General features: G+C 56.5%; 1 protein-coding gene across 3 annotated transcripts; it reads left to right on the forward strand.

The window, feature by feature from the left end:
- Positions 1–5078: 5078 nt before the first annotated feature.
- PRPSAP1 (phosphoribosyl pyrophosphate synthetase associated protein 1) lies at positions 5079–21444 on the forward strand. Of its 3 annotated transcripts, none has more exons than XM_075579755.1 (11): positions 5079–5187; positions 7524–7708; positions 9096–9148; positions 9711–9777; positions 13111–13283; positions 14036–14151; positions 17478–17533; positions 18157–18302; positions 19138–19208; positions 19297–19443; positions 20837–21444. In XM_075579755.1, exons 2-11 carry the CDS (start codon positions 7545–7547, stop codon positions 20993–20995), a joined length of 1152 nt encoding a protein of 383 aa, XP_075435870.1. In that variant the 5' UTR covers positions 5079–5187; positions 7524–7544; the 3' UTR covers positions 20996–21444. The 3 variants fall into 3 exon arrangements, with proteins under 3 accessions (XP_075435870.1, XP_075435871.1, XP_075435872.1); XM_075579756.1 differs by having other exon boundaries at positions 5087–5187; positions 7511–7708; XM_075579757.1 differs by having other exon boundaries at positions 5087–5187; positions 7605–7708.
- Positions 21445–23937: the final 2493 nt, after the last annotated feature.

Here is a 23937-nt window from a genome sequence, read left to right on the forward strand (position 1 = left end):
GAGAGTGACACTGAGAAAGGGAGGAGAGTGACAGAGAGAGGGAGACGAGTGACAGCGAGAGAGAGTGATGGAGGAGAGTGACGGTGAGGGGAGAGAGTGACAGAGAGAAAGGGAGGGGAGTGATGGATAGAGGGGGAGGATTGAACTGGGAGAGAGGAGAGTGACAGGGAGAGAGGGGGAGGATTGAGGGGGGGAGAGGAGAGAGTGACAGTGAGAGAGGGAGGAGTGTGACCATGAGAGGCAGGTTATATTGAACTTAATGAGGAAGATGATGATGAGAGTGAAGGGGAGATCCAGGGAGAGAGAGAAATATTAAAGCTTTGGAGAAAGAGGGAATTAGAAGCTGGAAAAGAGGCAGGAAGACAGAGAGAGCGAGAAGGAGGGGGGAGAGAGAGCGCCAAGTCACAGGGGAGAGAGTACAGGGGAGAGAGAGCGCCAAGTCACAGGGGAGAGAGTACAGGGGAGAGAGAGCGCCAAGTCACAGGAGAGAGAGAGCGCCAAGTCACAGGGGAGAGAGCACAGGGGAGAGAGAGCGTCAAGTCACAGGGGAGAGAGCACATGGGAGAGAGAGCGCCAAGTCACGGGAGAGAGAGTGCCAAGTCACGGGAGAGAGAGCGCCAAGTCACAGGGCGGAGTGAGCGCCAAGTCGCAGGGCGGAGAGAGAGCGCCAAGGCGCAGAGCGGCGAGAGAGCGCCAAGTCCCAGGGCGGCGAGAGAGCGCCAAGTCCCAGGGCGGCGAGAGAGCGCCAAGTCCCAGGGCGGAGAGAGAGCGCCAAGTCCCAGGGCGGAGAGAGAGCGCTAAGTCCCAGGGCGGAGAGAGAGTGCCAAGTCCCAGGGCGGAGAGAGAGCAGGGCGGAAAGAGAGCGCCTAGTCCCAGGGCGGAGAAGGTGCACCATGTCCCAGGGCGGAGAGAGCGCCTAGTCCCAGGGCGGAGAGAGCGCCATGTCCCAGGGCGGAGAGAGCGCCATGTCCCAGGGCGGAGAGAGCGCCATGTCCCAGGGCGGAGGGGAAGGAGAGCGGACACTTTAAATAAACACCCACCATTTCTAACATTATTAAAAAAATAAACAGTTAACTGAAAATGGGTATTTTTTATGCAATCTCAATCTCCTTCACTGACGGCAGACACAGCGGAGCGAGGTCTCAGCTAAGAGAGCGGACCTATTAAATGTCACCATGACATCAACTTTATCAACACATTTATATTTCTGGGTACTTGATTGAACAGAACAAGTTGCAAAATAAATTGTGATTTATTTCCTTAATAGACAAACACACGACATCTGCAGAATACACTTAAAACAACACTTACTGGGATAAGGGAACGAAAGAAATTGTCCTTTGCTTGCAAGCGCCAGAAATGCAACCTTGGCTTTAAAAGTCCTGTGGTTATGTTGATATTAACCCCTTCACTCCTGGACCAGTTGCTGCTGTGCTAGAACAAAATCTTGCATCTTTACATCATGGATCAAAATTCAGGAATCACACTGGGGATACCTGGGGAGTCACAGTTATATGTGTGGAAGAATGGTGCTCAGAAATACAGGGACCTATATCCTTTGTAATAAAGGGAGAGTAATGCATACACTGGGTAATCTCCAATATAAAAGTACTAAACCTATAGTGGGGCTCTAATACACCCTGAAGGTGGGGGTAGGTGCACGGAGACACCCCCCCCCCTTACCTCATTGGGCTGGCCCCAGGTAAACGTACTCACAGCTCAATGTCCCCAGTAGCTCTCTCCACAAGCGTGCAGCTGTATCCGGTAAGGAGAATCCAAATGGAGTGTGTGTGCAGCGCACAGCAAAGGATAATAAGGAGCAGGTCTGGCAAAAAAACCCTTTAATGTGAGGCCATAGAATAGAGGGTTGCAACCCTTCTACGCGTTTCGTGCCATACGTGCACTTTATCAAGAAGTGTTAGACTGCCCAAAGCTATCTTTAACATGTGGATCCAATCCCTCTCGTGGGAACAAAAAAACCCACGAATAGCCAAGTTACCCACAGTTCATAAGACCGGTCAAAAGGCCTGTCCGGTGGGCATGGCGCATGGGTCAAGTTGACACCCATGCCACTTAGCATACCTGGGTTACACCCATATCTTGGCACCACTAAGTCTGATTTTTGACCCGGAGTGGTCACTAGCCTGACATCTGCTGTGCACCAGTTTGTCAGTTTTGTATACATTATGGGTCTGCTGGGTCTTTTCATAACTGACCCTCTTTTAGACAGGGAGATGCTAATCACTAGATCCCTTTGAGGCTCCATCATAAAAATAGCGAAGCTCATTCACCCATCTCACAGCTGTATGTCCACGGAATTCCTGCTTGGTCTTACAAAAAATACCTCCTGCCTTACATTTAAGATCTGGAGTTTTTACACACTTTATGAAACAACATGTTATGTTTGTGTTATAACTTGTAAAAATGATATTTATGTGCATGTAGTGGTTCACTGTATTTGCACCTCAAAAATCAGGTTTCTGGGTGCTTTCGTTCTAGAATTAGTATTTCTCAATGAAATGCCGGCTTCTATACTGGCATCATGTGTCGGTTAGAGGGTATGGCAAGCAATGCGTCTTGTCTTTTACCCTCGCAGGCAGGGAATGGCCTGCAAATGGGGAATACAAATGGCTGGGACAGGGCAAACGCAGTTTAACCTCTTCCTTCCCCGTCACATTAAACCCCCCCCCACAAATGTATTTCTCTTGCGTCACCACGATAGGGCATCACCATAGGGGCACTCCCAGGGTCAGCTGACTGTGTAATATGGCGGAATAACCCAGTTTTAGCAGTTTTTTTACTTCCTGCCCAAATTCATAAATGTTTAGAAGATCCACCGGGTAGGCCGATTATTTCTGGAATCGGCTCTTTGACAGAATATATTGATTTTATCTTCTTCAAAAATATGCGACGTGTAGCAGATCATATCTTAACGACACGACACAGATTATAAATGTACTCACCGATATAACATGGCAAGAAGATTTGACTTTGGTAACTTGCCATGTTAAATATCTGTATACCTGAATCAAAGATGCGGACGGACTGCAAGTGATACAGAGGACAATAGAAAAAGGACACACTCATTTAAAAGAACACAGAGATTTTATATTAGACGGCATTGATTTATTTTAAAACGCAACATATTTTGGTTTAATGGTACGCTCTATCTACAAAAATGCGGCACCGCTATGGGTACCAGGTTCGCGCCGAGTTATGCCAACATATTTATGGCGGATTGGGAGGAGGATACCATATGGGCTAACAATCCGTTTGGCACCAACCTAGTCCTCTGGTGTCGCTATATAGATGACATCCTTTTTATATGGAAAAGGAGTGAAAGTGACCTGGAAAATGTTATTAAATATATTAATAACAACGATATCAATTTGGATAAAAGAGCCAGGAGAGTTTAAATTTTTTAGATCTCACGATTTAATAACTATCTGTTGAATACGAGTTGCCACCATCCTAAATGGCTCAACAACATCCCATATGGTCAGTTCAGATGCATTAAACGGAACTGCATGGACAACCAAGTTTTATAGAACAAGCCAAAGTTTTAAAAGGAAGGTTTTTAGAAAGAGAATAGCTGATCTACTCAGCCCCGACCCCCCCCGTTCCCTGGCGCGAGCCCCGGACTCTTGCTCGGAGCAGTGAGGAGGGGCCCACGGGGTGAGGAGAAGCACAGAATGAGGACAACCGGTGAACACCCCCCCCCCCCGTGTCCCCGGCACTCATTTCCCCCCCAGTCCCCGGCGCGCAAATTTGGTCATAGCAATGTGTCTTTTAGCGCACCTCAGCCTCTTTAGCGATTTTTATGTGTCACAAGTTGCTTTGGAGATCTGCCCGGTGAATTTCAAGTTCTATTTGGGCAGGACTCATTTAACCACCATAAATTACTAAAATTATTTAAAATTATTCAGTGGTTCTAGATTGCTTTCTTTTTATATTTCAGTCTGAAGCTGGGATATCCGGAAAACCTGACCTGTTGGGGGGTGGGGGGGGGGGGGAAGTTGAGGACTGGCGTTGAGCACTCCGTATAATATCACGCGGCCTTTCCACACACATACACGTTAAGAAATATACAGGTAGCCCTCGCTATTCAACGTTTCACTTTACAACGAATGGCATATCCAACGCTTACAATGCCACCCTATGGGCCGTTATCCGGCGCCGGAATGTGTTATCCAGCGCTCGCCGCCACTGATTAACACGGGACTCACTTACAACGGTGTCACTATCCCACGCTACTTCCAGAACGGGTTCCGGTGGATAACCCAGGACCGCCTGTATGTATTCTTGTGAAAGGTCATGAAATACGACCAAAAAGGGAATACGTTCTTTACATATTATTCCATGTATCCTGCGAGTGCCTAATGTAACTTACTAGATATAGATATATACAACAATAGAACAGGTGCACTCAAACAAGACACAACCTTTAAGCAAAAATAAGAAAGATTTAACAGGAATTGAGGTGCGCGCAGGAGGACGGGGAACACCCAGCCAGTCCGACAGATCTACAACAAACAAGAAGTGTGCAGCACGCCCCAATAGACAGTAACACATTTAACGAAAGATCGGGCAACCAACGCAACGTGCGTTTCGCACCCACGCGTTCCGCCGTTCCTGGGAGCTCGAGGCTGCGCTTATACCTCCGGCGACGCGAGCGATGACATCACCCGTCGCGATAGTTGTAATTTAAGTTTAGGCGACGTCGCGGGCTGCAAGGCCAGTGACGTCAGAAAAGGGGGAGGGCAGAGGGACGGAGAAGCTCTCTGATTGGCCGCAAAGGGAAGACTTAATTAATAATTAACTTATTTTTTATTAGATTATATATATATATTTTTTTGAGATATATAGATATTTAAATATATATAATTATTATAAATGTTAGGTACTTAATACATTCATTCAGTATTCAGTGCCTGGGTGACTCTCCCCTTGTTACTGCCACTGCCCTGTCTTCTCACCCCCACTGAGTGACGTCACGCCCTTCCAGTGCCCGTTTCCAAGATGGCTACCGTGGCGCGCCTGCTGGCTGTGCGCACGCGCGGCACCATGCCCGCGCCCGGGGGGAGACTGAGTCACTCGCGCGGCCGTCACGTGAACGCGCACTGTGCAGAGAGCTGAGGAGCGCGTTACACCCGGAATAACGACACCCGACTGACCCGAGACCTTCCTGTATGTAATCACCCCCTGCGCCCGGTATCTGACCTCTGTCCCATCTCTGCACCCAATCTCATTATATATATATATATATATATATATATATATATATATATATCACAACTTCTTCCCCCCCACACCTCACTCCCCCCCCACACACACCTCTCCCCCCCCACACACACTCTCCCCCCCCACACACACTCTCCCCCCCACACACATCCCTCCCCCCCCACACACACTCCCCCCCCCCACCACACACACCCCTCCCCCCCCCCCACACACCCCACCCCCCCCACACACCCCCCCCCCCACACCCACACACCCCCCCCCCACACACCTCTCCCCCCCCCCCACACACACCTCCCCCCCCCCCCACACACCCCCCCCCCCCCCACACCCCACCCACCTCCTCTCCCCCCCCACACACACCTCTCCCCCCCCCACACACACCTCTCCCCCCCCCACACACACACCTCTCCCCCCCCCCACACACACACTCTCCCCCCCACCCCCACACACCTCTCTCCCCCCCCCCACACACCTCTCTCCCCCCACCCCACACACACCTCTCCCCCCCCACACACACCTCTCTCCCCCCCCACACACACCTCTCTCCCCCCCCACACACCTCTCTCCCCCCCCACACACACCTCTCCCCCCCCACACACACATCTCCCCCCCCCACACACACATCTCCCCCCCCACACACACTCTCCTCCCCCCCACCCACACACAACTCTCTCCCCCCCCCACACACAACTCTCTCCCCCCCCCCCACCCACACACAACTCTCTCCCCCCCCCACCCACACACAACTCTCTCCCCCCCCGCACCCCACACACACCTCTCTCCCCCCCACACACCTCTCTCCCCCCCACACCCCACACACCTCTCTCCCCCCCACACACCTCTCTCCCCCCCACACACACCTCTCCCCCCCACACACACCTCTCTCCCCCCCCCACACACACACCTCTCTCCCCCCCCACACACCTCTCTCCCCCCCCACACACACCTCTCCCCCCCACACACACTCTCCCCCCCCCACACACACATCTCCCCCCCACACACACATCTCCTCCCCCCACCCACACACAACTCTCTCCCCCCCCCACACACAACTCTCTCCCCCCCCCCCACCCACACACAACTCTCTCCCCCCCCCACCCACACACAACTCTCTCCCCCCCCCCACCCACACACAACTCTCTCCCCCCCCCCACCCACACACAACTCTCTCCCCCCCCCCACCCACACACAACTCTCTCCCCCCCCCCCCACCCACACACAACTCTCTCCCCCCCACCCACACACAACTCTCTCCCCCCCCACCCACACACAACTCTCTCCCCCCCCCACCCACACACAACTCTCTCCCCCCCCCACCCACACACAACTCTCTCCCCCCCCCCCACCCACACACAACTCTCTCCCCCCCCCCACCCACACACAACTCTCTCCCCCCCCCACCCACACACAACTCTCTCCCCCCCCCCACCCACACCTCTCCCCCGCACCCCACCACACACACCTCTCCCCCGCACCCCACCACACACACCTCTCCCCCGCACCCCACACACACCTCTCTCCACCCCCACACACACCTCTCTCCACCCCCACACACACCTCTCTCCACCCCCACACACACCTCTCTCCCCCCCCACACACACCTCTCTCCCCCCCCACACACACCTCTCTCCCCCCCTCCCCCACACGCCTCCCCCCCACACGTCTCTGGGCCCCCCTTCGCGTCTCTGGGCCCCCCCCCCTTCGTGTCTCTGGGCCCCCCCCCCTTCGTGTCTCTGGGCCCCCCCCCCTTCGTGTCTCTGGGTCTCCCCTCACTCAGCCCGCCCCCCTTGGCGTCTCCCCTCCCTCGGCCCCCCCCCTTCGCGTCTCCCCTCCCTAGGCCCTCCCGCCCCCTCCGCGACCCCCCTCCCGCCCCCCCTCGCATCCCCCCTCCCGCCGGCCGCCCCCCCTTCGCGTCCCGCCTGCCGCCCCCCCTTCGCGTCCCCCCTCCCGCCCCCCCTTCACGTCCCCTCTCCCGCCCCCCCTTCGCGTCCCCCCTCCCGCCCCCCCTTCACGTCCCCCCTCCCGCCCCCCCTTCACGTCCCCCTTCCCGCCCCCCTTCACGTCCCCCTTCCCGCCCCCCCTTCACGTCCCCCTTCCCGCCCCCCCTTCACGTCTCTCCTCCCTCCTCATCCCTCTCTGTCCTTCCCCATGTCTCTCTGTCCCCCCCATTCTCTCCCCCTCCCCCCCTGTAGTAACAGGATCCCCTTTAAATAACGTCTGTCTCACGTCTGTATGTTTGGGGGTGTCCCTGGTTACCTTTGCTGACCAGGGAGTGGTATCAGTGTATTTCAGGGGACCGCGTCATGCCAAGACGGATGCTAATGCCTCACAAGTCTGTTTTCTCTCACTCTCGGCCCCCCAAGTGGTTGAATGGTCCCTGTACCATGAATTCAGCCAGAAGTGGGTACCGCGTCTTCTCTGCAAACTCTAGTGCGGCCTGCGTGGCACTGGCCAAGACCATCACAGAGTAAGGAGGGGGTGGGGAAAGGGGGATGGAGAAGGAGGGCGTGGGCGAGATGGGGGGGATGGGTAAGGGACTTGGGCATGAGGCGGGAGGGGGATGGGTAAGGGACTTGGGCATGAGGAGGGAGGAGGATGGGTAAGGGACTTGTGCATGAGGAGGGGGGATGGGTAAGGGACTTGGGCATGAGGAGGGAGGAGGATGGGTAAGGGACTTGGGGATGAGGAGGATGGGTAAGGGACTTGGGGATGAGGAGGATGGGTAAGGGACTTGGGGATGAGGAGGGAGGAGGATGGGTAAGGGACTTGGGCATGAGGAGGGAGGAGGATGGGTAAGGGACTTGGGCATGAGGAGGGAGGAGGATGGGTAAGGGACTTGGGCATGAGGGGGGATGGGTAAGGGACTTGGGCATGAGGAGGATGGGTAAGGGACTTGGGGATGAGGAGGGAGGAGGATGGGTAAGGGACTTGGGGATGAGGAGGGAGGAGGATGGGTAAGGGACTTGGGCATGAGGAGGATGGGTAAGGGACTTGGGCATGAGGAGGGAGGAGGATGGGTTAGGGACTTGGGCATGAGGAGGGAGGAGGGAGGGGGGATGGGTAAGGGACTTGGGCATGAGGCGGGAGGGGGGTGGGTAAGGGACTAGGGCATGAGGCGGGATGGGTAAGGGACTTGGGGATGAGGAGGGGGGTGGGTAAGGGACTTGGGGATGGGGAAGGGACAGGAGATGGGGAAGGGACGGGGGGAGGGAAGGGACTTGGTGCGGGGGGATGGGGGAAGGAACAGAGTTTGACGAGGGAGAGAAATACGGGGGAGGGGTGGAGGCAGAGGAGTGGGAGATGTGACAGAGATATGGGAGGGGGGGTGTATGATAAGGAGGGAGGGGGGTATATGATAAGGAGGGAGTTGGGGGATGAGATAGAGGAGGGGGCATGAGATGAGGGGAGGGGGAGACGTGACAGGAACCTCTCCGGCCCCATGTATATCTCACCTATTTTCTGTACATGGATTCTGAGAGCGTTGAATCATTATAAAATTCTCCAGCGTGATTTTTTGGCCCCTGTGGAGCGCGGGGAGGAGGGGGGGGGGGGACACAGTCTCTCCCCGCGTGAACATCTGGAGGCTTTAATCGCCTCTCCCCTCCCAGGAATGGTGGGTGTCTTTGTTTGGACCCAGCAGGAGAGACATACACGCAGTGCTCCAGTTGGGTTTGTTCAACCTCCATCAAAGAGCTGCCATGTTTTTAGGGTCCCCTCCCCGCCGTCTCTGGCAATGCTCCCCTCCCCGCCGTCTCTGGCAATGCTCCCCTCCCCGCCGTCTCTGGCAATGCTCCCCTCCCCGCCGTCTCTGGCAATGCTCCCCGCCGAACTATAATATTTCCGCTCTCTTGCAGGCGCTTGGGGGCAGAGTTGGGCAAAGCTGCGGTTTACCAGGAAACTAATGGAGGTGAGACCGAGCCCCTCTCCCCCTGCGGACCCTCTCCCCCTGCGGACCCCTCTCCCCCTGCGGACCCTCTCCCCCTGCGGACCCCTCTCCCCCTGCGGGCCCTCTCCCCCTGCGGACCCCTCTCCCCCTGCGGACCCTCTCCCCCTGCGGGCCCTCTCCCCCTGCGGACCCCTCTCCCCCTGCGGACCCCTCTCCCCCTGCGGACCCCTCTCCCCCTGCGGACCCCTCTCCCCCTGCGGACCCCTCTCCCCCTGCGGACCCTCTGCCCTAGCTGGGCCCCCTTCTACCAGTCATGAATCTGTTCTGTCCCAGGTCCCCGGACCGTTTTTGTCTCACTAGTGCCGTGTGTGTGTTTTTGTCTCACTAGTGCCGTGTGTGTGTTTTTGTCTCACTAGTGCCGTGTGTGCGTTTTTGTCTCACTAGTGCCGTGTGTGCGTTTTTGTCTCACTAGTGCCGTGTGTGTGTTTTGTTGTCTCACTAGTGCCGTGTGTGTGTTTTTGTCTCACTAGTGCCGTGTGTGCGTTTTTGTCTCACTAGTGCCGTGTGTGCGTTTTTGTTGCAGAAACCCGAGTCGAGATCAAGGAGTCCGTACGCGGACAGGACATTTTCATTATCCAGACCATCCCCAGGTGAGCCGCCAACATCCGGTCAACCGTAACCGCGCCCCGGCAGCAGCGTCCGCCCGTCTCCGCGGTCAACCCCGGTAGTGGGCGCCTTTCTACAGGTTTGGGAAGCGTGGGGGTCCCGCCGATCTGAGCCCGCAGTAGTTTCAGCTCCGGTGCACCCCCTGCTTCCTGAAAGACTTACCCGGAGAAGGGGGGGCGCCAGTTATTGGCGACGATTTAAATCCCCTGCGGTACACGGGCCAATAGGAAGCCGGGGTGGATGCTATCTCGCCTCCCTTTTGACCCGCGTCATGCGGGGCGTTGAAGCCAGTACCGGCGCCGGTGAGTATCTCTGGAAGCAGGGGGTCGCCGGAGCTGAAAGATGGCGTTTCTGCTGTGGGATCGCCCTGCTCCCTTATGCATGTTAAAAAAGAATGTATAAGGTAGATGGCACCCGCCAGAATGTGTGGCAATGCCCGCCACTTCTCAGCAGATAACGCACGAGGAATGCAGAAGGGTGCGTAGATAAGGCGCTGGCATTAGCGCAGGCGCATCTCCCAGCTGTCGCTGCCAGGGACGAGAGGTGGCATTCTAATCTCAGTGTGACCTTGAAGCTAGCTCAAGGTCACCGTGTTACAGCGTCAGACTGCGCGCCTCATACTTTCCATTGTCAGCCGGGACTATTCTGAGGTTTCCTGTTTGGGGTTGGTAAACACAGCAGAGGCTCTCCCTTCTCTGTATGGCCTCAAAGTATCACTCCGCTCCGTTCTCCTGCTCCCCTAGAATGATTGGAAGCGTCCCATAACGCCGTTATTATCCCAAAAGGTTTGTTTCGCAGTTCTAGAATGGCCGATGATTTCCGCCGTGCGCTCCATAGACGTTAGGACTTTATAAATAGTTTGTTATATTAATCTTGTATACAGCTTGAAATGGAACACACAGCAGGGTTTTGATAAAGGGGTGTGCGTTTTGTAATGTTTGTTGTTGACATTGATACACATGTCCATCATTGTCAAGGGATTGAGGGACAATTTGTAGACCCTTAGCAATGCATGGGAATATATCTCCCCATCCAGTAATCCAACAAACGATGCCAATTATCCCGGGCGCAATAACCATTGTAACAGTATAGGGAAGAGAGACAGTCACAGGACTTGAGCACACTGGTCCGTAGCCAGAATGGTCCTGGAGCTGGCCAAAACGTTGATCTTCTGAAATAATCTTTTGTATCTTCAAGTTCTGGTCTTTTCCATGTGTGTTTATACATATATTATCATCTTCAGCCATTGTGTATCCACTGCTGGATGAAGCCTCCCCAGTGATCCCCCAGGTCCTGCGGTTGCAGCCACTCTTCTCCACGTCGCTCCCACACATTCCCTCATCCCATCCTCTCCAGCCCGTGTCTCCCCACTGCTGGATGAAGTCTCCCCAGTGATCCCCCAGGTCCTGCGGTTGCAGCCGCTCTTCTCCACGTTGCTCAAACACATTGTCAGATTCCATCCTCCCATCTTACTTTTGGTTGTCGTCTTGATCTTTTAATTTATCTTGGAATCCATTAGAATACCATGTTTGTCCAACGATGGTCATTTCTTCTTGCGATATGTCCGGCCTGCTGCCATTTTCATTTCTTCACCCATGTGATGTCACAGACTTTTGTTGGGTTTCGAACCCATTAATTCTTTTTCCCGTCTCATCGGGTAATACCCAGCATGCATCTCTCCATACTTCTTTGCTTTGTCTGAAGCTCCTAAATTATCTTTGCATTCAGGTTCCAAGTTTCACAGACATACGTGAAGCACAGTGCAGAAGACACTGGTCGGAAACTTTCCTCTTCAGGCGCAGTGGGAGGTTCCCTTGAAATATGGTCTTGTTTCTTCCAAATGCTCCATCGCATCTTCATTCTCCTATTAATTTAATTCAAAAGGTTCCCAGCCATTGTTATTTGCCGGCAAAGGTAGACAAAGTCTTTGACGTCTTCAAGTTCAATTCCTTATATTTCGATCTTTGCTGACGAGACACATTTATTGAACATCACTTTGGTCTCGCTGAGATTCATATGGAGGCCACTTTCTTACCCCACCACGCTAAGGCTGACATCACGGGATCAATGTCAGTTGCACATCGGCGGTCAAATTGTTAGCAAAGGCAACCCCAACGCGTTTTGGAATAGCTTGGTTCCGTTATCAAGGGATCATTGGCTGTATATCTCTCTCTATCCTCTATCTCTATTCTTCCATCCTTCTATCCATCCTTTTTATCCATCATTCTTCTTCTATCCATCCTTCTATCCATCCTTCTTCTTCTATCCTTATATCCATCCTTCTATCCATCTTTCTTCTATCCTTCTATCCATCCTTCTTCTATCCTTATATCCATCATTCTATCCATCCTTCTTCTCCCTTCTATCCATCCTTCTTCTTCTATCCTTATATCCATCCTTATATCCATCCTTCTTCTATCCTTATATCCATCCTTCTTCTATCCTTCTATCCATCCTTCTATCCATCCTTCTTCTTCTACCTTATATCCATCCTTCTTCTTTCTATCCTTCTATCCATCCTTCTTTCTATCCTTCTTTCTATCCTTCTATACTTCTATCCATCCATCCTTCTTTCTATCCTTCTATCCATCCATCCTTCTTTTATCTATTCTATCTATCCTTCTATCCATCCTTCTTCTTCTATTCACCCTTCTTCTTCTATCCTTATATCCATCCTTCTATCCATCCTTATTCTATCCATCCTTATTCTATCCTTCTTCTATCCATTCTTCTATCCATCCTTCTTCTACCTTATATCCATCCTTCTATCCATCCTTCTTCTTTCTATCCTTCTATCCATCCTTCTTCTTTCTATCCTTCTATCCACCCTTCTTCTTTCCATCCTTCTTTCTATCCTTCTATCCATCCATCCTTCTTTCTATCCTTCTATCCATCCATCCTTCTTTTATCTATCCTATCTATCCTTCTATCCACCCTTCTTCTATTCATCCTTCTTCTTCTATCCTTCTATCCATCCTTATATCCATCCTTCTATCCATCCTTCTATCCATCCTTCTTCTTCTATCATCCTTATTCTATCCTTCTTCTATCCATTCTTCTATCCATCCTTATTCTATCCTTCTATCCATCTTTCTATCCATCCTTCTTCTATCCATTCTTCTATCCATCCTTATTCTATCCTTCTATCTATCCATTCTTCTATCCATCCTTATTCTATCCTTCTATCCATCCATCCTTCTATCCTTCTCTTCTATCCAATACATAGAACTCTGCACTGTGTTGCTGGTTGCATTGTAGATGTGGTGTCCATGTTGGATGTCACCGTTGCCCTTTAATCTAACTGTGTGAACACTCAGGGACGTGAACACGGCGGTGATGGAGCTCCTGATCATGGCGTACGCCCTGAAGACGTCCTGCGCCAAGAACATCATCGGGGTAATCCCATACTTCCCCTACAGCAAGCAGAGCAAGATGCGCAAGAGGGGCTCCATCGTGTGCAAGCTCCTCGCTTCCATGCTCGCCAACGCAGGTAACACCCCCTTTCCCCCGCGCGCAGGGTCTGACCCCAGCCAGCATGGGGCCGCAGTGTGGGATGCAGGGGAAGGGTTAACCTGAGGAGGGGTCATATCGGTACTAAAAGGGATAGACGGGTTCAGGTGCTTGTTGACGTTCCCCAGTTTGCGCCATGTCTTTGGAAGTTCAGCATGGCGTCATATTTTAAGAGCCCCGCGATAAACGGCTGGGAGAGTGGCGGCCAGTGCGGTTTGTGACGAAGGAGCGAGGATGGGAAAGCGACGTTTGCAAACCGTGGGCGACGCGTCCGTAGCGAGCGGGCGTTGCGGCTTAAAATCGTCATCTCTCCCGATTTTGCGTTTGGAACGGCCTCTTTATTTGGCGCAGCATTAACTCCTTCCGTTCCAGAGGCGCCTGCAAAGGGTTGGTGCCACTTCCGGGGGTCACCCTTGGGGTGCATTCTGGGTAGCTGTGTTGAAGTCCCACTTGGCAACACTTAGTTGGTTGTTTTCCCCCCCACCCCCTTAAACTGCCATAGTGCCGATCAGTGCACACTGACCCAGAGCCCCTAAAGCTTAAAGAGCAGAACCTCTCCCCTCCCCCAATATGGCAGCGAGCAGGCAGTACGTTGACCTTTTTATAGCGCGTTTGCAATGAGGGGCTTCATACAGTATGGTTGCAGCGACCCTCATTGTTGACCTCTTGTTACATTTGAACTCTCCCCCCCCCCCCTGTCTTTCATCGTCTCGTCCCCCCCTTCCCCCGCAGGGCTCACGCACATCATCACCATGGACCTGCACCAGAAGGAGATCCAAGGTTTCTTCAACTTCCCCGTGGACAATCTCCGAGCGTCTCCGTTCCTGCTGCAGTATATCCAGGAGGAGGTCAGTCACCGCGCGAGCCTTCCCGTCAGTCACCGCGCGAGCCTTCCCGTCAGTCACCGCGCGAGCCTTCCCGTCAGTCACCGCGCGAGCCTTCCCGTCAGTCACCGCGCGAGCCTTCCCGTCAGTCACCGCGCGGGGCCTTCCCGTCAGTCACCGCGCGGGCCTTCCCGTCAGTCACCGCGCGGGCCTTCCCGTCAGTCACCGCGCGGGCCTTCCCCGTCAGTCACCGCGCGGGCCTTCCCGTCAGTCACCGCGCGGGCCTTCCCGTCAGTCACCGCGCGGGCCCTTCCCGTCAGTCACCGCGCGGGCCTTCCCGTCAGTCACCGCGCGGGCCTTCCCGTCAGTCACCGCGCGAGCCTTCCCGTCAGTCACCGCGCGGGCCTTCCCGTCAGTCACCGCGCGGGCCTTCCCGTCAGTCACCGCGCGGGCCCTTCCCGTCAGTCACCGCGCGGGGCCTTCCCGAGGAAGAAGTGACGTGTCAGTCACCGCGCGAGCCTTCCCGTCAGTCACCGCGCGAGCCTTCCCGTCAGTCACCGCGCGGGCCTTCCCGTCAGTCACCGCGCGGGCCTTCCCGTCAGTCACCGCGCGGGCCTTCCCGTCAGTCACCGCGCGGGCCTTCCCGTCAGTCACCGCGCGGGCCTTCCCGTCAGTCACCGCGCGAGCCTTCCCGTCAGTCACCGCGCGAGCCTTCCCGTCAGTCACCGCGCGAGCCTTCCCGTCAGTCACCGCGCGGGCCTTCCCGTCAGTCACCGCGCGGGCCTTCCCGTCAGTCACCGCGCGGGCCTTCCCGTCAGTCACCGCGCGGGCCTTCCCGTCAGTCACCGCGCGGGCCTTCCCGTCAGTCACCGCGCGGGCCTTCCCGTCAGTCACCGCGCGGGCCTTCCCGTCAGTCACCGCGCGAGCCTTCCCGTCAGTCACCGCGCGGGGCCTTCCCGTCAGTCACCGCGCGGGCCTTCCCGTCAGTCACCGCGCGGGCCTTCCCGTCAGTCACCGCGCGGGCCTTCCCGTCAGTCACCGCGCGGGCCTTCCCGTCAGTCACCGCGCGGGCCTTCCCGAGGAAGAAGTGACGTGTCAGTCACCGCGCGAGCCTTCCCGTCAGTCACCGCGCGAGCCTTCCCGTCAGTCACCGCGCGGGCCTTCCCGTCAGTCACCGCGCGGGCCTTCCCGTCAGTCACCGCGCGGGCCTTCCCGTCAGTCACCGCGCGGGCCTTCCCGTCAGTCACCGCGCGGGCCTTCCCGAGGAAGAAGTGACGTGTCAGTCACCGCGCGAGCCTTCCCGTCAGTCACCGCGTGAGCCTTCCCGTCAGTCACCGCGCGGGCCTTCCCGTCAGTCACCGCGCGAGCCTTCCCGTCAGTCACCGCGCGGGCCTTCCCGTCAGTCACCGCGCGAGCCTTCCCGTCAGTCACCGCGCGAGCCTTCCCGTCAGTCACCGCGCGGGCCTTCCCGTCAGTCACCGCGCGGGCCTTCCCGTCAGTCACCGCGCGAGCCTTCCCGTCAGTCACCGCGCGGGCCTTCCCGTCAGTCACCGCGCGGGCCTTCCCGTCAGTCACCGCGCGAGCCTTCCCGTCAGTCACCGCGCGAGCCTTCCCGTCAGTCACCGCGCGAGCCTTCCCGTCAGTCACCGCGCGAGCCTTCCCGTCAGTCACCGCGCGAGCCTTCCCGTCAGTCACCGCGCGAGCCTTCCCGTCAGTCACCGCGCGAGCCTTCCCGTCAGTCACCGCGCGGGCCTTCCCGTCAGTCACCGCGCGGGCCTTCCCGTCAGTCACCGCGCGGGCCTTCCCGTCAGTCACCGCGCGAGCCTTCCCGTCAGTCACCGCGCGGGCCTTCCCGTCAGTCACCGCGCGGGCCTTCCCGTCAGTCACCGCGCGAGCCTTCCCGTCAGTCACCGCGCGAGCCTTCCCGTCAGTCACCGCGCGGGCCTTCCCGTCAGTCACCGCGCGGGCCTTCCCGTCAGTCACCGCGCGGGCCTTCCCGTCAGTCACCGCGCGGGCCTTCCCGTCAGTCACCGCGCGGGCCTTCCCGTCAGTCACCGCGCGAGCCTTCCCGTCAGTCACCGCGCGGGCCTTCCCGTCAGTCACCGCGCGAGCCTTCCCGTCAGTCACCGCGCGGGCCTTCCCGTCAGTCACCGCGCGGGCCTTCCCGTCAGTCACCGCGCGGGCCTTCCCGTCAGTCACCGCGCGGGCCTTCCCGTCAGTCACCGCGCGGGCCTTCCCGTCAGTCACCGCGCGGGCCTTCCCGTCAGTCACCGCGCGGGCCTTCCCGTCAGTCACCGCGCGGGCCTTCCCGTCAGTCACCGCGCGGGCCTTCCCGTCAGTCACCGCGCGGGCCCTTCCCGAGGAAGAAGTGACGTGTCAGTCACCGCGCGAGCCTTCCCGAGGAAGAAGTGACGTGTCAGTCACCGCGCGAGCCTTCCCGAGGAAGAAGTGACGTGTCAGTCACCGCGCGAGCCTTCCCGAGGAAGAAGTGACGTGTCAGTCACCGCGCGAGCCTTCCCGAGGAAGAAGTGACGTGTCAGTCACCGCGCGAGCCTTCCCGAGGAAGAAGTGACGTGTCAGTCACCGCGCGAGCCTTCCCGAGGAAGAAGTGACGTGTCAGTCACCGCGCGAGCCTTCCTAAGGAAGAAGTGACGTGTTTAACTATATAAAATGTCACGTTAGATGTAGCACTGGGCCTTTTTTGTCTTCTATATATATATATATATATAAATAAAAATGACACCCCCCCCCCCCCCACACCACGCTCCATCGACCCACATCTCTTCTCCCCCCAACACCTACACGCCCCGCCCAATCGACCCCACACCCTCTCCCCATCTCCAAACATGGCCCATCAACCCACATCCCCCCACACACCCCGCCCCATCGACCCACACCCTCTGCCGCCCCGCCCCCCCACACACACACAATCACTCCCCCTGACACAGGGTCCGCATTACCCACACAAGAAGCCTGGAGGAGTGACACAGCTGTGGGTGAAATGAAGGTTTGTATTATAGTCCAACATTGTGACCAATGTTTCATTCCAATGAGGGACCTTCGTGTGTGTGTGTGTGTGTGTGTGTGTTCGTGTGTGTGTGTTCGTTTCGTGTGTGTGTTCGTGTGTGTGTGTTCGTGTGTGTGTGTGTGTGTGTGTGTGTGTGTGTGTGTTCGCTCACATACACACACACAGACACACACACTAATGTTTGCACTATTTCTGCATGCTGCTTACAAATAGATATTTAGGAACGCTTGATGAACAAGTAACCCGTTGTTGGCAGCGGTTCCTGCTCTGCAGAGAAAGGGTTACGTTATTTTATGTAAGTGACCCTGCGTGTCCTTTCCAGATTCAGGACTACCGGAACGCTGTGATTGTCGCCAAGTCACCGGACGCGGCGAAGAGGTAAAGCAATGGTGCGCTTGTACGCCGCTCGTGTATTATGCAGTAACACGCATTGACTGATCTCCCACCGCCCAACATGGCGTTTAATCACATACATGTAATCGCCTAAACATGTTACTGCCATCAGTTCTTATTGGTCCTAGGAGGGATTGCCCCTTTAATGCTGCATTATGATTAGTTAGTGCCACACCCCTGTGTTGTAAGGCCTCTATTTCTTGCTGGATTCTGATTGGTTAGTCCCCCCACCCCCCTGGTCTCCCGCTGTACTCCTGATTGGTTAGTACCAAACCCCTGTGCTATGATGCTGCTCTCTCCGTGCATTCTGATTGGTTAGTCCCTATACCTCTCTGTTCCGAAGCTTCTCTTGCTGCATTCGGATTGGTTAGTGCCACACCCCTGTTATGTCTCTCTCTCTCGCTGCATTCTGATTGGTTAGTGCCACACCCCTGTTATGTCTATCTCTCGCTGCATTCTGATTGGTTAGTGCCACACCCCTGTTATGTCTCTCTCTCTCTCTCTCTCGCTGCATTCTGATTGGTTGGTCCCATACCCCCCCGGTGCTACGAGGCCCTGCTCCCCCCTGCAATGACCCATTGCCGTCTTCCCCCCCCCCCCTCTCGCAGAGCGCAGTCCTACGCCGAGCGGCTTCGCCTGGGCCTGGCGGTGATCCACGGGGAGCCGCAGTGCGCCGAACTCGACATGGCAGACGGCCGCCAGTCACCACCGGCCGTCAAAAACCCGACGGTGCACCCGAGACTGGAGATGCCCTGTGAGTCCCGCCCCTTATCCCTCACACCAGGGCGCCCTGTGAGTCCCGCCCCTTATCCCTCACACCAGGGCATCCTGTGAGTCCCGCCCCTTATCCCTCACACCGGGGCGCCCTATGAGTCCCGCCCCTTATCCCTCACACCGGGGCGCCCTGTGAGTCCCGCCCCTTATCCCTCACACCGGGGCGCCCTCTGAATATGGAAGCCTCAGTTTCCTTTTAGTGGGGTTTGAAAAATAATCACAATCTATGGCCAGTTACCTAAAGAGGTGTCTCTGGGTGTCTGGGCGCCTGCGTGTCTGGGTGTCTGGGCGCCTGCGTGTCTGGGAGTCTGGGTGTCTGGGCGTCTGGGTGTCTGCGTGTCTGGGCGCCTGCGTGTCTGGGCGCCTGCGTGTCTGGGCGCCTGCGTGTCTGCTCGTCTGGGCGCCTGCGTGTCTGCTCGTCTGGGCGCCTGCGTGTCTGGGCGCCTGCGTGTCTGGGAGTCTGGGAGTCTGGGAGTCTGGGAGTCTGGGAGTCTGGGCGTCTGGGCGTCTGGGTGCCTGCGTGTCTGGGAGTCTGGGAGTCTGGGAGTCTGGGCGTCTGGGTGCCTGCGTGTCTGGGTGTCTGGGTGTGTGTGTCTGTCTGAGGACAGGGTTTGTGTGTGTCTCTTAGGACAGGGTTTGTGTGTGTGTCTCTGAGGACAGGGTTTGTGACGCAGTGTTAACACTGAGTTGTCATGCTGTCACTAACCTGCTCTGTCCTGCATGTGCACAACACCCCTTGGTCCTCAGACCCCCTTCTCCCGGGCTGACACCCCCCCAAGGCCTTACCCTCTCCTTGTTCGTCTCGTTCTTTCAAGTGATGATGGCCAAAGAGAAGCCTCCGATCTGCGTGGTGGGCGACGTGGGAGGGCGGATCGCCATTATAGTGGTAAGACCCCCGGCCCACCCATTCTCCTAGCTGCTGCGACGCCTCGCGTGTCTCTGACCTTTTCACTGACCGTAAGTTATGACATCAGGATGACATCATCGATGAGGTGGAGAGCTTCGTGGCGGCAGCAGAGATCCTGAAGGAGCGCGGCGCGTACAAGATTTTCGTGATGGCGACTCACGGAATTCTGTCCGGCGACGCGCCCCACCAGATTGAGGAGTCTTCGATCGATGAGGTGAGACGTCCCCCAACTTTACTCACCCTCAATTTTATCACTGATATCCCCCCCCCCCTGCTCTGCCCCGGGCTAAAATTTGCCAGCCAGCCCCCCCCCCCAATTTCCCTCTCCCCCTTTCCCCCTCCTCTTCCCCCCTCCTCCTCTTCCCCCTTCCCCCCTCCTCCTCTTCCCCCTTCCCCCCTCCTCCTCTTCCCCCTCCTCCTCTTCCCCCTTACCCCCTCCTCTTCCCCCTTACCCCCTCCTCCTCTTCCACCTTACCCCCTCCTCCTCCTCTTCCCCCATACCCCCTCCTCCTCCTCTTCCCCCTTACCCCCTCCTCCTCTTCCCCCTTACCCCCTCCTCCTCCTCTTCCTCCTTACCCCCTCCTCCTCCCCTTCCCCCCTCCCCCTTCGCTTCCCCCTTCCCCCCTCCCCCTTCGCTTCCCCCTTCCCCCCTCCTCCTCTGCTTCCCCCTTTCTCCTCCCTCCTCCGCTTCCCCCTTTCCGTCGTCCTCCCCCTTTCCCTCCTCCTCCGCATCCCCCTTTCTCCCCCCTCCTCCGCTTCCCCCTTTCTCCCCCTCCTCCGCTTCCCCCTTTCTCCCCCTGCTCCGCTTCCCCCTTTCTCCCCCCTCCTCCTCCGCTTCCCCCTTACCCCCCCTCCTCCCCTGTCCTCCCCTGCCCCCCCCTCCTCCCCGTCCCCCCTCCTTCCCTGTTCCCACCCTCCTCCCCGTTCCCCCTTACCCCTCTCCTCCCCGTTAGCCCTTACCCCTCTCCTCCCCGTTCCCCCTTACCCCTCTCCTCCCCCTTACCCCCCTCCTCCCCCTTACCCCCCTCCTCCCCCTTACCCCCCTCCTCTCCCTTACCCCCCCTCCGCTCCCTTCCCCCTTACCCCTCCTCCCCTTATCCCCCTTTCTCCGCTTCCCCCTTTATCCCCCCTCCTCCGCTTCCCCCTTTCTCCCCCCTCCTCCGCTTCCCCCTTTCTCCCCCCTCCTCCGCAACCCCCTTTCTCCCCCTCCTCCGCTTCCCCCTTTCTCCCCCCTCCTCCTCCGCTTCCCCCTTTCTCCCCCCTCCTCCTCCGCTTTGCACCCCGTTCCCCCCCTCCTCCCCCGTTCCCCCCTCCTCCCCCGTACCCCCTCCTCCCCCGTACCCCCTCCTCCCCCTTACCCCCCCCCTCCGCTCCCTTTCCCCCCTTACCCCTCCTCCCCTTACCCCCTTACCCCTCCTCCCCTTACCCCCCTTATCCCTTCTCCCCTTACCCCTCCTCCCCTTACCCCTCCTCCCCCTTGCTCTCCCCACTCCCTCTGCTCTCCCTCCTCCTTCTAATTTTCTTTACCCCTCCTTCCCCTCCTCTCTAATTCTCTCTCCCCCCCCCCCCCCCCATCTCCTTATCCTCTTTACCCCTCCCCCGGTCAGGTTGTGGTCACTAACACCGTGCCCCACGAGGTTCAGAAGCTGCAGTGCTCCAAGATCAAGACGGTGGACATCAGCCTGATCCTGTCCGAGGCCATCCGCAGAATCCACAACGGCGAGTCCATGGCCTACCTCTTCCGCAACATCGCCATGGACGACTGAGCCCCTCAGCCCGCCGGGCGCGTGCCAACCCTCGGCGGCTGGCACTGTGTGTGTGAGAGAGAGGCGGGGAGCAGCGGGCAGGAGGTGGGCAGCCCGGAATGTCCATCCCTTCACTAGGAGGGGGCACTGCAGGAGTTACACCCCCGGGGAGCTGGACGTGTGATCACAACCTAGAGACTGCGGCACGCGGGACACTGGTGAGGAGCTGGAATTAAACCCCCGTCCCCGTCCCGGGGCGGCGTCACCAGGGGGGGCGCTGTAACTCACCGGTCCTCCGTGGCAGGCGGGGCGTCGCCCCACTGGCGGTGAAGGGGTTACCTGTTGACGGCGAAGCGGCGGGAAGGAAACCGTATTAACTCCTTCACTGCTGCGAGACACATTTCTGAGTAATACAGAACTGTTAATGTGCACTGTAACTATAACACATGTATATAAACACCTACTCAGCAGGGATGTGTGCGCTTGTGTATGTGCGCGCGCTTGTGTATGTGCGCGCGCTTGTGTATGTGTGCGCGCTTGTGTGTGTGCGCGCTTGTGTGTGTGCGCGCTTGTGTGTGTGTGTGTGCGCGCGCTTGTGTGTGTGTGCGCGCGCGCTTGTGTGTGTGTGCGCGCGCGCTTGTGTGTGTGTGCGCGCGCGCTTGTGTGTGTGCGCGCGCGCTTGTGTGTGTGTGTCAAAAATATCAAATACTTTATTAGACATTTTAGGAGGCAGCATTTTGTTAAGCAAAGGTGTCCCCAGCACTGGAAGGCTTCCAACTGACCAGCACTGGAAGGCTTCCAACTGACCAGCACTGGAAGGCTTCCAACTGACCAGCACTGGAAGGCTTCCAACTGACCAGCACTGGAAGGCTTCCAACTGACCAGCACTGGAAGGCTTCCAACTGACCAGCACTGGAAGGCTTCCAACTGACCAGCACTGGAAGGCTTCCAACTGACCAGCACTGAGGGAAGGCTTCCAACTGACCAGCACTGGAAGGCTTCCAACTGACCAGCACTGGAAGGCTTCCAACGGACCAGCACTGGAAGGCTTCCAACGGACCAGCACTGGAAGGCTTCCAACGGACCAGCACTGGAAGGCTTCCAACGGACCAGCACTGGAAGGCTTCCAACGGACCAGCACTGGAAGGCTTCCAACGGACCAGCACTGGAAGGCTTCCAACGGACCAGCACTGGAAGGCTTCCAACGGACCAGCACTGGAAGGCTTCCAACGGACCAGCACTGGAAGGCTTCCAACGGACCAGCACTGGAAGGCTTCCAACGGACCAGCACTGGAAGGCTTCCAACGGACCAGCACTGGAAGGCTTCCAACGGACCAGCACTGGAAGGCTTCCAACGGACCAGCACTGGAAGGCTTCCAACGGACCAGCACTGGAAGGCTTCCAACGGACCAGCACTGGAAGGCTTCCAACGGACCAGCACTGGAAGGCTTCCAACGACCAGCACTGGAAGGCTTCCAACGGACCAGCACTGGAAGGCTTCCAACGGACCAGCACTGGAAGGCTTCCAACGGACCAGCACTGGAAGGCTTCCAACGGACCAGCACTGGAAGGCTTCCAACGGACCAGCACTGGAAGGCTTCCAACGGACCAGCACTGGAAGGCTTCCAACGGACCAGCACTGGAAGGCTTCCAACGGACCAGCACTGGAAGGCTTCCAACGGACCAGCACTGGAAGGCTTCCAACGGACCAGCACTGGAAGGCTTCCAACGGACCAGCACTGGAAGGCTTCCAACGGACCAGCACTGGAAGGCTTCCAACGGACCAGCACTGGAAGGCTTCCAACGGACCAGCACTGGAAGGCTTCCAACTGACCAGCTCCGCATTACACACTTCCCATTCCGTTGAATTTCTTTTCTTCCTTTCTTCTCTCTGTCCGGTTGGCGTCTTATTTGCTGCGACACTTTGCCAGGTTCTCCTGTGCTCTGTCGTGCTCTGACATCAGACCGTGCGGATGCTGCGTCGTGCGTGCTGGGATCAGACGGCGTGACATCATGCCGCTAGTATATCGTGAATCGTATCTGCCGATGTGTTTAGCTGGCATCTCCAGGCTCAATGTCTTGGGCGTCTCCGGGTTCCGCCTCCTTGGGCGGTTCCGGGTTCCGCCTCTTGTGAAAGCGTAGAAATAAAATCAATGAGTCAAGGGTTCAAAAGTAACAACATGAGTTTATCTGTACCAAGGCACCAGAGAAAAGAATTCCAACAAGGAACTCAGGCCTCTGAAAACATATTGCTTGGATCACATTTTATACATTTCAAAATGAGTAATACACCCCTTAAGGGGGCTGGCTTAGAGATAAATAATAATATGATGACATGCAAAAATACATATTGGTTGATACATAAATATGCTGCATATGCTATATTCTTATCGATAATTTACCATAATGTGGGCCTCTTAACTTTGTGACATAAGGGAGTTACTCTGTTCAGCCCTGTATACACTGTAACTGTTAGATAATAAAGCCTAAGATCAGCAGGAATGTCTAAGACAGGAGAAATCGCTTACGAATGCTATTTCAATTCTTGTATGCCTTGTAGGAATTACACAAGGGTTAGTTATATCTAGTAGCGATACTCTGCAGAATCAAACATTCACAGTTCATTCATTCACGAATGAAACAAATAAACATTCATATAAGCAAACACTCAGAAAATGGTGGTTTAGGCCAAAATGGAGGTGATGATAGCCACACACATTATCTCAATCTTCACACTCTTGGCCATTGGCTTTTTGCCCTTGACATTTGCTTTCTTTTACATTCAGCACAAGTACCATTAACAAAACGCGGTCATTTTCCCATTTGGCGCACGGGCCGAATTCTATGTGGTGTTTTAGAAATGAGTGGGGACTTCTCGCTGTTTCCACGGTGCTGCTATTTGGGATCTTGTAGCGGTTGCAAAGTGAGCAATTAGTTTACCATCAGCTCTGGATATTCCCAGA

Source organism: Ascaphus truei, chromosome 22 (genome assembly GCF_040206685.1).
Source record: "Ascaphus truei isolate aAscTru1 chromosome 22, aAscTru1.hap1, whole genome shotgun sequence".
Taxonomy (NCBI): domain Eukaryota; kingdom Metazoa; phylum Chordata; class Amphibia; order Anura; family Ascaphidae; genus Ascaphus; species Ascaphus truei.